Source organism: Mus pahari, chromosome 3 (assembly GCF_900095145.1).
Source record: "Mus pahari chromosome 3, PAHARI_EIJ_v1.1, whole genome shotgun sequence".
NCBI classification, from domain to species: Eukaryota; Metazoa; Chordata; class Mammalia; order Rodentia; family Muridae; genus Mus; species Mus pahari.
The window spans coordinates 12,454,963-12,467,308 of record NC_034592.1 but is presented as its reverse complement, the minus strand read 5'-3'; the positions used below and the strand labels follow the sequence as shown (position 1 = coordinate 12,467,308).

At 57.3% G+C, this 12,346-nt stretch overlaps 3 protein-coding genes across 10 annotated transcripts in view; 1 reads left to right on the top strand and 2 right to left on the bottom strand.

Moving 5' to 3' along the window:
- Grin1 (glutamate ionotropic receptor NMDA type subunit 1) overlaps positions 1–8,773 on the top strand; it is a 29,605-nt gene extending 20,832 nt beyond the window's left edge. For 2 of the 8 annotated variants that reach the window (XM_021194725.2, XM_021194723.2), the window contains 12 exons: positions 1,218–1,359; positions 1,440–1,567; positions 1,802–1,966; positions 2,040–2,158; positions 2,272–2,384; positions 2,458–2,606; positions 2,715–2,872; positions 3,043–3,204; positions 3,609–3,718; positions 3,806–3,951; positions 5,212–5,322; positions 7,619–8,771. In XM_021194725.2, the coding sequence (XP_021050384.1) occupies positions 1,218–1,359; positions 1,440–1,567; positions 1,802–1,966; positions 2,040–2,158; positions 2,272–2,384; positions 2,458–2,606; positions 2,715–2,872; positions 3,043–3,204; positions 3,609–3,718; positions 3,806–3,951; positions 5,212–5,322; positions 7,619–7,687 (1,572 nt within the window). In that variant the 3' untranslated portion in view covers positions 7,688–8,771. Of the gene's footprint in view, positions 1–1,217; positions 1,360–1,439; positions 1,568–1,801; positions 1,967–2,039; positions 2,159–2,271; positions 2,385–2,457; positions 2,607–2,714; positions 2,873–3,042; positions 3,205–3,608; positions 3,719–3,805; positions 3,952–5,211; positions 5,323–7,262 lie in introns of all 8 variants that reach the window. The other 6 variants (XM_021194729.2, XM_021194727.2, XM_021194722.2 and 3 more) reach the window with 5 other exon arrangements.
- Lrrc26 (leucine rich repeat containing 26) lies at positions 8,622–9,905 on the bottom strand. The gene is made up of 2 exons (XM_021194991.2): positions 9,138–9,905; positions 8,622–9,061 (listed from the first exon to the last, which is right to left on the bottom strand). The coding sequence occupies exons 1-2, from the start codon at positions 9,814–9,816 to the stop codon at positions 8,742–8,744; spliced, it is 999 nt and encodes a 332-aa protein (XP_021050650.1). The 5' UTR covers positions 9,817–9,905; the 3' UTR covers positions 8,622–8,741.
- A 673-nt stretch (positions 9,906–10,578) lies between these two features.
- On the bottom strand, positions 10,579–11,792 carry Tmem210 (transmembrane protein 210). The gene is made up of 4 exons (XM_021191913.2): positions 11,538–11,792; positions 11,251–11,386; positions 10,991–11,020; positions 10,579–10,825 (listed from the first exon to the last, which is right to left on the bottom strand). Exons 1-4 carry the CDS (start codon positions 11,623–11,625, stop codon positions 10,621–10,623), a joined length of 459 nt encoding a protein of 152 aa, XP_021047572.1. The 5' UTR covers positions 11,626–11,792; the 3' UTR covers positions 10,579–10,620.
- Between the last annotated feature and the right edge of the window lie 554 nt (positions 11,793–12,346).

Genomic DNA, 12,346 nt, shown 5'->3' with positions numbered 1-12,346 from the left:
GCAGATTTCTGAGTTCAAGGCCAGCCTGGTCTACAAAGTGAGTTCCAGGACAGCCAGGGCTACACAGAGAAACCCTGTCTCGAAAAAAACAAAACAAAACAAAAAATAATAACAATAAAATAATAGTGATAATGATAACAATAATAAAAAACAGTGGGACTGGAGAGATGATTCAGTGGTTTAGAGCCCTGGCTCTTCTCCCATAGGACACAGGTTCAAGTCCCAGTACCCACACAGTAGTTCACAACCATCTGTATCTATAGTTCCAGGGGATCTAATGTTCTTTCTGGCCTCTGTGGGCACTGTATGCACCTGGAGTACAAACATGTATGCTAGCAAAACACCCATACACTTAAAATAGAAATAAATAAATCTTTAAAGTAAAATAAAATAAGGGCTAGTAATATATTCTCTCAGAGGTTAAGAGTACTTGTTGCTCTTCCAAAGAAACTGGGCTCAGTTCCCAGCACCCACATGGTAGTTTATAACTATATGTAACTTCAGGTCCAGGGGATCTGACGCCTCCTACTGGTTTCTGTGGACCTCTGCATGTATATGATACACAGACATACACTGAGGCGCACACACATAAAATAAAATAAAAGATAAATATATAAGTAATAAAAGTGATAGAGAAGACATGGGGCATTATCCTCCGTCCTCTGTGTGCATTTGCTCATATATGTGAATACACGGGAACACATACAAACATATAAACATGCCTAGAAGGTAGTTTTTTAAAAGATGAGGATCAAAGACTGAAGGCTACATGCCAGTGGAGGCCAGGGTGGCTTTGGAAAGGACACGGCCGTTCTGCCCCCTGATTGGTCAGAGAGAGCGCCTGGTGCACACTTCTTGCACAGTAGCACTATGATAGAATAATGTATAAGCTGCAGCCTGAGAGAAAGGGACCACAGGAGAGGACGCAGTGCTGCAGGATGCATTTTGGATGAGTCAGGGCAGGTGGCTGTAGAAGTCTGTGCCCCGCCTCGGCATCACCACCACCTGGGGACAGCCTCTGTCCCCAAGGGCGGCAGGCAAGCAATGCCAGCCATGTCAGAAGGATGTGGACTTACTGAAAATCAGAGGGAGGCTTTAGGCTTGGTATTTAATGCAGTACTGGAAAACGAAGAAGAGGGTTGCTGCATGCTGTGAAGCCAGCACCTGGAGATGACCAAGGTCAGGTGGCCCTGGCTAGTTCTTATCTTTCTGTGCAGATAGTGACAATCCACCAAGAGCCCTTCGTATATGTCAAGCCCACAATGAGTGACGGCACATGCAAAGAGGAGTTCACAGTCAATGGTGACCCTGTCAAGAAGGTGATCTGTACGGGGCCTAATGACACATCCCCAGGAAGCCGTGAGTACTAGGCAAAGTGTGGCAGGGTGAAAGGACTCCAAGTCAGGAACCCATGATTAATATTCCCTTACTGCCCACAGCACGTCACACAGTACCCCAGTGCTGCTATGGCTTCTGCATCGACCTGCTCATCAAGCTGGCACGGACCATGAATTTTACCTACGAGGTGCACCTTGTGGCAGATGGCAAGTTTGGCACACAGGAGCGGGTATGGAGTAAAGGGGCTAATGGGAGGGTCCTGTGAACTGATGGGAAAGTTTATGGGCTGGGTAGAGCCTTCTTGGGGGGGGGTGCTGGTGGTTGGAGCCAGGCCTTAGATGTGAGTTAGACCTGGAACAGGAGACTCACTCCCCATGTGCTAAGCCTACTATGGTACAGGAGTTCTTGTTCAAGGAGTTGCGATCATCCCATCTGCAGCCCCACCGGTTCTGTCTTGTTGCAGGTAAACAACAGCAACAAAAAGGAGTGGAATGGAATGATGGGAGAGCTGCTCAGTGGTCAAGCAGACATGATCGTGGCTCCACTGACCATCAACAATGAGCGTGCGCAGTACATAGAGTTCTCCAAGCCCTTCAAGTACCAGGGCCTGACCATTCTGGTCAAGAAGGTAGGCAGGGAGCAGGTGGGGATGGGATGGGGCATGGAAGGCCCAGGTGACACCGACCATTGGTCCCCTGCAGGAGATCCCTCGGAGCACCCTGGACTCATTCATGCAGCCCTTTCAGAGCACGCTGTGGCTGCTGGTGGGACTGTCAGTCCATGTGGTGGCCGTGATGCTGTACCTGCTGGACCGATTCAGGTGAGCACGTGCGGAGAGCCATGCCCCTGCGTGCGTGGGGGGGTAGAACTAGGCAGGGCTGCACAGAGCTGCCTCCCCTGCCCTCTCTCCCGCCTTCTCTTTGCCTTCCGCAGTCCCTTTGGCCGATTCAAGGTGAACAGTGAGGAGGAGGAGGAGGATGCACTGACCCTATCCTCTGCCATGTGGTTTTCCTGGGGCGTCCTGCTCAACTCTGGCATTGGGGAAGGTGAGGTTAAGCCCAGGGCCTGCAAGGCTGCCTTCCCAGCTTTCCAGGAACCAACCCAAGTCTCTGCCCACAGGTGCCCCCCGGAGCTTCTCTGCTCGTATCCTAGGCATGGTGTGGGCTGGTTTTGCCATGATCATCGTGGCTTCCTACACTGCCAACCTGGCAGCCTTCCTGGTGCTGGATCGGCCTGAGGAGCGCATCACAGGCATCAATGACCCCAGGGTGAGGCCTCCGGACTGCAGGTTGGGGGAGGTCAAGAGGTTAAGAGGGGGTGTCTGTTTCTTGTGGAGCTTGGGGAGCAGCTACAAGTTGAGGTCTCTGTCCCTGCAGCTCAGAAACCCCTCAGACAAGTTCATCTATGCAACTGTAAAACAGAGCTCTGTGGATATCTACTTCCGGAGGCAGGTGGAGTTGAGCACCATGTACCGGCACATGGAGAAGCACAATTACGAAAGTGCAGCCGAGGCCATCCAGGCTGTGCGGGACAAGTGAGCAGGCAGACCAAGGGCCACCCTGGCTGGGGGGGGGGGCAGTAAAGGGACAGGCAAAGGGAAGCCCTCTCACCCAGCAAACCCAAGTGAAGATCGTCTTCTGCAGTGTGAGCAGGGTGGGGTGGACAGGCTATGTGGGGCTCCTTTGACCCTGACTCTGCCGGCAGCAAGCTCCATGCCTTCATCTGGGACTCAGCTGTGCTAGAGTTTGAGGCTTCACAGAAGTGTGATCTGGTGACCACGGGTGAGCTGTTCTTCCGCTCCGGCTTTGGCATCGGCATGCGCAAGGACAGCCCCTGGAAGCAAAATGTTTCCCTGTCCATACTCAAGTGAGTCTGCCCCATGCTGGAAACCTCTTCTCCCTTCTCCACTTTGCTCCAAGAGCCTCCCACAAAGTTGGGAGCCCCCAGTGCTCCAGTCACAGCACACCAAACTACTCCACCCTTGGCCTGACTGACCGCTGCTAACTAGATACTGTATCATGTGGTGCAACAGCCTTAAGAGGTTCCATTCCACCCAAACCAGGCATCAACCCCATGGGGGAGCCTTCCTATTACCAGCCCAGCCCAGGCTACTGACCTCCCCACCCTCACTTGGACTGCAAGTCCTGGTTCACAGTGGTGCCTCCCCTGTGAGTCCTGCCCACCCCCAGTCCCTCCCCCTGAGTGCCCCACCTATTCCCAGCCCCACCCCTGCTTCCAGCCTTGCCTTTCCTGTCCCTTTACTTACATAGGTCCCACGAGAATGGCTTCATGGAAGACCTGGATAAGACATGGGTTCGGTATCAAGAATGTGACTCCCGCAGCAATGCCCCTGCAACCCTCACTTTTGAGAACATGGCAGGTGTGCCTTTCATGCTGCTGTGATCCTGGGATGGAGTCTCTTGGGGCTTTAGCCTCTGGGCAGGCAGCTGAGGGTCCCTTCACACAGGGGTCTTCATGCTGGTGGCTGGAGGCATCGTCGCTGGGATCTTCCTCATTTTCATTGAGATCGCCTACAAGCGACACAAGGATGCCCGTAGGAAGCAGATGCAGCTGGCTTTTGCAGCCGTGAACGTGTGGAGGAAGAACCTGCAGGTAGGACAGGCCACCCTCCGAGGCCTGGCGTCCAGGGCCCCGCCAGGCCACGGCCCTACTCTATCCCTACAGGCCGTGGCACTGGCTCTGGCTCATGGGCAGGACTGGTGCTAGGAGCCATGGCCAGGGGCAGTGGTGAGTGTTCCCAAGGCACAGGGGCGGCACAGGCAGGGGCTGTCTGCAGGTGGCCACCCACTGCCAAGCTGGGACAAGGGAAGCCATGCACCCTGCTTCAAGCCTCTGCCTGGCCCCTCTGTCTCCAAGGTCAGCTACTGGCACCCAATCCATAGGAAGGCAAGCAGGCAGGGTAAGACAGGGGCCCTCCTGTGTTTAGCACGTGAACCTGAGATGCGTTATCCTTCTATCATCCAAGCACCTCTGACACCATCTGGGGACCCCTTTTCGTGCTGTGTCTCGTTTTGTGACTCCAGATCTAAATGCGGCCGATCTGCCTCAGGCCACATCCATGTGGATCTGTGGTTAGCAGGGGATGAGGCTGCACATGGGATGGTCAGAGTCCACCAGGGAAAGGGACAGGGTGGGCAGTGAGGCTCACACAGGCCTGAAGACTAGTGGCCAATGGTCAGGTTCCGATTCACTTGTCTCTTCTCTTTCTCTGGGTGTCTTCCTGGAGCTGTGTCCTGAGCTGGCATTAACATTGCTATGAGGGCTATGGGCGAACAGGGCTACTGGAGCCCCCATACCTCTCATCCACCCATTCTTGCTTTTGGCCCTACAGGTCCCCTGGGGACCTGGCCACAACTGTCCAGGGCCATGCTGGCCATCAGACTCCAGGCCAGCGTCCCCGGATCTGCCTCTGTCTATCACTCCAACTCCAACAGGACACTTCCTCGGGTCCTTGGCCCTTGCCTGGTGTGTGCCCTTTGGGGTCAGCAGCCTCTGAACAGACAGGCTGGTGTGGCCTGAGGGGAAGCTCTTCCTGTCCTCAGAGGCTCTTCCTCCTCAGGATGCCTCTAAGCCAGGGTCACCCAGGAGCCAGGGAGCCAGGCGGACATCCCAGGAAGAGTGCCGTCAGGACCCCCAAGCCCAGACCCAGCACAAGCAAGGACAGGCCCAACCCCGGGCAGAAGAGGCCACTCTTGAAAGTCTGGCTGTTGGTCCACCTTTTCAGCACAGTGAGGCAGGCAGGAGTCGGGGCCTGAGTGACCTGCCAGGCCTGGCAGCGGCCCCAAGGAGCAGGCAAGGGCAGGTGTGGCCGCCACCCTTAGTTGTCTAATCGCTTATACATATTCATTTTAGGATAGAAAGAGTGGTAGAGCAGAGCCCGACCCTAAAAAGAAAGCCACATTTAGGGCTATCACCTCCACCCTGGCCTCCAGCTTCAAGAGACGTAGGTCCTCCAAAGACACGGTAAGGGGAAGCACCCCAGTCCCGCGTCTCTGACTCCTCCCTTGCCCCATGTCTGTCTCCCTCTCCCTTACCATCCCACCCCTGCCCCCATCTCCAACCCTGGCCATCTGTGCCAAGTCAGTCCTTCACCCACCCTCCACCCACGAAAGGGCGCTGTCCTTTAGAATGCTCCAGACCCGTCCTCACACCCTCACTGGTCCTCAGCTTCCCCATGTGTCTCCACGTTAGTCTGCCCACCTCTCTCCCCATGCCATGACCCACACACCATCTGGAAGCTGTGTCATGTTGTTGGTCAGTCAGTCAGCCTCACTGCCTCTCTGGGCTACCCGGACCCTGGGAACCAGAGTAGCCCTGTCCCAGGCTGCCCCTGCCAGGAGGCCACACCACGTCTGTTTCATCCCTGTTTCTCCACACGGGGCTTGATGCTTTCATTCTTGCCCTGCAACAGCCCTGCAGGGTGTAGCTGTGATGTCCCATCCGTCCGTCTGTCTGGCCACTGGCCCCGCCCCCCAGACACCTGTCTCACCTGTCTCACCAGAGCCATGCGTGTTGCATCTTCCATGTGGTCTCTGTGTGGGCCGGGGGCTGGGGGCCGGGCCTGGGTCCATCTGGGTGGACGACTGGGGCCTAGCATTGGCATTGACCCTTGGTTACAGGGAGACTGTCAGGTGGGGAGTGGGGTGTTGCCATGTTGAACAGGTCCCTGATGGAGGTGTGGCAGCAGCACCCGGGTGACCTGAGCACGGATAGGGTGTTCTGGAAAGTCCTGGGGCCTGAGCACCTGAGGCCAAACAGGTTCTCAGGAGGAGGCCCAGGGAGGGGAGGCTAAGACCTGTGCCTCAACCCTAACCCCCAAGCACGCCACGGGCCACTGTCAGAGCCAGGCCTTCTGCCTGCAGAGCCTTGGGCAGCACGTCACGTCACTGCACCAGAAGTACATGCTCATAGGAAGTCCTCCAGTGAGCTCGCTTTTTGCTAGAGTCACCCTGATCCTACGAAGTTACCCTCTAGCCCACAGGGAGCCCTCTAACCAGTGGGGACTGTCACCCACAAGGGGCTTGTGTCCCATGAGGAATCTGGATCTGTAGTTACGCTCCTATGCCCAGGAAGAAAGGCACACTGACAGGATGTGGCACAAAGCAAAATGCCAGGTTGACAGTACTAGGGAGCTCCAGAGAGACCCACAAGGCCTGGCTGCTCAGCTCTGCAAAGGCCTTGGCTCAGAAAGAGTGGACGGAGAGTAAGGATCTGTGGTTTGCACCAACCTGAGGCTCCAGGAGCTGCTGGTACAAACACTATCTTCAGGGTCACCCAGACCAGGGAAAGTGGGCAAGGTCTAAGTTACAAGGTTGGAACCAGAGTCCCCACAAGGAGGCGCAGGGGTGGAAGAGCAGGGCCAGGGGAGCTGTGGGCTGGAATCTGTGTGGGGAGGGGGAAATCTGACAGAGAAGAAAATCTGTGCTTTTGGGGCCAGGGGCCCATAATGGGGAAAGTTCAAAAGTCCTGCAGGTGGCAGGTCATTTTCAGTGGATGTCACTAAGTCTTGGGGCTCCATCTGGAGCTGGCCAGGTACAACTCAGAGATCTACGTGGTTCCTTTCTGGGGCCTTGCTCTCAGTTCAATCTTTACCTGAGCCTCCCGGGGCACCAGGGACCCGTTCTTCTGGGCCATCTGGAGCTGGCCCCACCCTGTAGGGTTGGCCTCTGGGGACTGGGTGGGGGTGGGAAGCCCAGCTTCCACCCTGCCTCTGGGGCTGGGTGCTGTAAAGAGGGAGGCCTGGGAGGGGGCTCCTTTGGGTGGGGTGGGGTCGGTCCAGCTGCTGAGATCCTTGGCCCCTGTCCTGTGGCCGGTCCGGGCCAGGGCAGCACTGGGCGCTCAGGGCTGGGATCCCTGGTGGCCGGCGGGGCCAGCAGGTATTGATTGTTGGTTCTTATTTATAGAGCACCGGGGGTGGACGCGGCGCTTTGCAAAACCAAAAAGACACAGTGCTGCCGCGACGCGCTATTGAGAGGGAGGAGGGCCAGCTGCAGCTGTGTTCCCGTCATAGGGAGAGCTGAGACGCCCCGCCCGCCCTCCTCTGCCCCTCCCCCGCAGACAGACGCACGGGACAGCGGCCTGGCCCACGCAGAGCCCCGGAGCACGACGGGGTCGGGGGAGGAGCACCCCCAGCCTCCCCCAGGCCGTGCCCGCCTGCCCGCCGGTCGGCCGGCTGGCCGGTCCACCCTGTCCCGGCCCCGCGCGTGCCCCCGACGTCGGAGCTAACGGGCCGCCTTGTCTGTGTATTTCTATTTTACAGCAGTACCATCCCACTGATATCACGGGCCCGCTCAACCTCTCAGATCCCTCGGTCAGCACCGTGGTGTGAGGCCCCCGGAGGCGCCCACCTGCCCAGTTAGCCCGGCCAAGGACACTGATGAGTCCTGCTGCTCGGGAAGGCCTGAGGGAAGCCCACCCGCCCCAGAGACTGCCCACCCTGGGCCTCCCGTCCTCCTGCTCTGCTGCCTGGCGGGCAGCCCCTGCAGGACCAAGGTGCGGACCAGAGCGGCTGAGGATGGGCCAGAGCTGAGCCGGCTGGGCAGGGCCACAGGGCGCTCCGGCAGAGGCAGGGCCCTGAGGTCTCTGAGCAGTGGGGTGAGGGGCCTAAGTGGCCCCGGTCGGAGGAGCCTGGAGCAGAAATGGCAGCCCCATCCTTCCTCCAGCCACTACCCCAAGCTACAGTGGGGGCCCATGGCCCCAGCTTGCTAGGTCACCCTCCACCCCTCCTCTAGCGCCTGCTCTCTGCAACCTGATTTCCACCTCTCTTTCTCTCTCTCTCTCTTTCTCCTGCTGCTCAATCCTCCCACGACCCTTCCCACCCCATTCACTGGGCTAGCTCTGACCTTGCCCAGGGCTAGCCTTCCCATTGCATTCACTGGGCTGGCTCCGACCTTTCCCAGGGCTAGCCTTCACTGCTCTAGTGGCAGCGCTTCCCAGGGGTGCTCTCTGGCTCCCAGATGTCTAGGGCTCCAGACTCCAAGAGGGCTGAGCCTTCTCTTCTGCCTGCAGCCACAATAGGCTTCCTCAGACGCTGGCTTGAGAGGAGCCCCGCACCTTGGGCACCAGGGAGTGCCATCTGCCTCCCAGTCCGGTGTCACTCACCCAACCTTGTACATGACTAGCTCTCCCAGTGTCCAAGCGCGTGCCTTCCCCGAGCCACTGGGGCGCAGCAGCGCACTGCCCCTCTGCCCCAGGGACACCGGGCGCGCATAGCCACCCCTAATCCCGGTATTCAGTGGTGATGCCTAAAGGAATGTCAGAAATTTTCCGGGTTTTGTCTATTGTTGACGCCTACAGGGAATGTGAAGGGAGGATCAGGGATTTGGGGAGAGTTTTCAAAGTACGGAGCACTCCAGGAGCGCTAGAAATAACCTGCAGTCCCCTTAAGCTTGAATAGCTGCTGTTGCAGGGCTCCCAGCATCCTCTAGGGAGGGTGGGCCCTCGGGGTCTAGCTGTCTCCTTAGTAAGTGGTGCACCGTGGTACGGCGGCGGCGGCGCCGTGCACCACAAGCAGTGAGCACGGAGCCCAATGCCAGGCAGATGGCCAAACTGGCAAGGAAAGAGACCGGCCCGAGAGCGTAGACCACCGCCAGGTCTCGCGCTGCTAGTGACTGAGTGCACTGTTTGAAGGCGGCATCCGGAAAGGCTGTCAGTAGGCTGAGCTTCTGTAGTCTTGGAGACACGCAGAGCAGGGTCTCAGTTTCTGCGGGACACAGGAGCGGCGTCAGAGGGCGGTAATTGCACCAAACATTATCCGTCCTGCGCCCCAGATGGCTCACCTGAGGCTGGACGCGGGTGCTTACGCAGCCAGCTGCAAAGGGGACGCAGCGCGCAACTGCACGTCCAGGGGTTGCCATGCAAGCGCAACACGTCGAGGGCAGGCAAGTTATTCAGCAAACCCGCCTCGAGTGCCGATAGTGAATTGTCCTGCAGGCTGAGCACTCGCAGTAATGGGAGCGGGCCCAGGATCGAAGGCTCCAGGAGTGCCAGCCGGTTATCCGCTAGGGAGAGAAAACTCAGCGCCCGCAGCGGCGCGAAGGTGCCAGGAGGCAGAGTTTCCAGCTGGTTGGAGCTCAGGTCCAGCCATTGCAACACTCCCAGACCCCAGAAAGCTCGCGCGTGCACCGACCGAAGCCGGTTCTCCCTCAGATCTAGGTATAGCAGCGCGCCTGCATCGGCGAAGGCACCTGGAGGCAGTGCGCTCACGCGATTGTGATCCAGCAGCAGTGAGCGTACTTGCCAGCTTAGGTCCGCTGGTACCGCGGGCAGCGCGAGTGCGGAGCAATTGGCCTTGCCGCCTAGTGAACATGAACATGCCTCGGGGCATTCGGGGGCCACCGGGGATTTGGAAGGGGCAGTTCCAATATCCTCCTGGGTCCAGACTCGCCGCAACGACAGCAGCAGCAGCAGCAGCAGAGAGAGTTGCGGCAGAAGCCGCGAGAAAAAAGAACCCCGCATGTGCAGCTTCTGAGTCCAGGTGACCCAGAGCTGTCCCTGCCTCACCTGCACAAGTATTAACTCTCCTGCCCTAACACAATAGTTTCTGTCCCTCTGCTGGTTCCTCGACTTGGGCGGGGGCTAGGCAGAGAGCCAGTGCCCAGCACTGCCAACCACCTGTCCAGAGCTCCAGTCTTGGCTTGGCCTTGAGCCCAGAATAGAGCTGATGTGGCCGTTGGCCTCCCCACTGAGACCCAAAGAACATGGTCAAAGCCACCAGTGCCTTGCTCCACCCCAGACACAATCCCATTCCTATTCAACAAAAGACACAATCCCACAGATCCTAAAAGGATCCCAGTCTCTGGAAGCTTGGTCACAGTATAAACACGAGATGGAGCCTAACCACAGAGGGAAAGATCTGGAAGTATAGGAGGGAAACCGTATCTAAGGCAAAAGAGGGAGGGAGTGTAGGAAAGACGTTGCTTTAAGCCCTGGCAACCCTTGAGGACAGAGCCAGTGGAAAGGGCACCGGCCTGAATCTGGTCAGTGCAGCTCCCTTTTGCTCTGCCAGTTTACAGGTCCTGTCTTGGGGAATCTGGAAGGGCCCAGAGTCAGTCATCTTTGTAAGACCAACAGTAGGAAAGTGCAGGAAAGAACTGAACTGGCCACCTGGGCTAAGAGCTAGAAACCCCAAGGGCGTGGCTCAGTCACCCAGGGTGGGGACACCCACCATGACTCATGCACAAACACTACCTCTTGAGGGACATGCAAGGACAGCACACAATCACTAAATACTGTTTAATTCTCCACCCTAGCTGCCCTCCACTATTGTGGAAGTGGGGGAAGAGGAGGAGGAGGAGGAGGAGGAGGGGGTGGAGGTGGCTCTAGAGGAGCAGTCATGGTCATGAGGCCTTGGCTATCCAAGGACTGCATCATGGATATGTCCAGATCAGGGTCCATGAGGTGGGACTCCACGTGTACTGTGTGCAGGTCTATGCGATCTTCCTGGACCCCGTAGGGCCCCGCCAACCTGCATGATGAGCCCTGTCAGCATGATCCGACCACCCAGACCTTGGCCACCCAGGGGAAGCCAGTCCTTGAGGGAATTGCTCTCAATACAACTGTGAGCTGCACTTCCAGAAGGGGGCAAAGAGAGGACACAGCTCACCCTTGAGACTTCCTCTGACACACTTACCTGTTTTCCGAGTGTCCAGGGCACGTGTCACTGAGGGGGACAAAGGCAGGTATGAACTCTGGAGGAATGCTCATTCCACATGCCTGAAGTTCCTGGAACATCTTCCTACAACCCTCGTACCCGGCACACACCATGGAAAGCACTAGCCCCAGCCTCTCGTGTCACACCACCCCAGGAAGAGGCCCCTTAAAGCATGACTAACAGCCCAGGGTCAGGAGTACGGCCTCACTCCCACTATGCCCAATCCCAAGCTCACGCACCCCTTGGCCCGAAAGACACCAATCGCCACAACAACGAGGGCACAGAAGCAGCTGGCACTGACACCAGCCAGCACCACAATGAGGGCAATAAGGGCCTCACGGCTGAGGCCAAGGCTGCATTCACAGTAGGTTCCAGCTGCAGAAACAAGGCCACAAGACCAGGGGCCAGTCACCTGCCTGTGGAGGATCTCAGGTCCACCTCCCACCCTGTGGCCCTTGGAAGGACACAAATGGCTTGCCCTGCCTGGAAAAGGGACTCTGGCTGGAGGGCTACTGGGGGGAGGCACCTGAAGCAGGGACGAGCAAAAGGGACAGATATATCAGGCCAAGGGGGCTGCCAGCTGGGCAGGACTCAGGCTGGGGACAGGGGGCCATGTCCAGCCCCCAGCCCCACCACACACCTCTAGACGGAACTCATTGGAAGGTGCTGACCTCACAGTAGGACTGTGAGGCAGAGAGTGTGGGGGCAGGGCCTCAGATCACTCACTTCAGACTGACTTGAACTTCATTCATACTTGGATGCTGGAATTCCAGAAATCCGGGGACAGCCAGCCTGGATGGAGCAGGTAAGGGGACATGGTTGGCAAGCCCTGGCCGGATCTGAGTCGGGATATTAGGGCTACAGCTTTAAGGACAGATAGAACTTCTAGTTAAATGGGTGAGAAACCTACTTTGCTGTCTGTCTGGTGTTAAGGACCATGGTCTCCATTTGCTTTCTAACATCAGGACTGCAGATCTCTAAGTGGAGTCAGAGTTCTACCTACCTCCCTGCTAATAAACCCATCCCCAGGTTGAGGTAAGCAGAGGACAAGGAGGCAGTGGGAGGTGGGTGGGTACATGTGTTCAGCTGCCCTTCTTGTTTCAGAGGGCTGAGCTCATATAGCCTTTAAAGTCCAGGTTAGAGTACTACTAGTGTCCTAAGAACTCCTTGAAAATCCACTGGAAAAGGAGAGTCACCGGCTCCATTTGCCTGAGCAGGATACCTCGCCATATCCTAACAACTGCACCAGGGAGCAGATGGCTCATAACTGCACTCTCTGGCTCACACACGCTGTGTTAGTAGTCAGAGCTCAGTGTTCTGAGGGTCTGTTGCCTT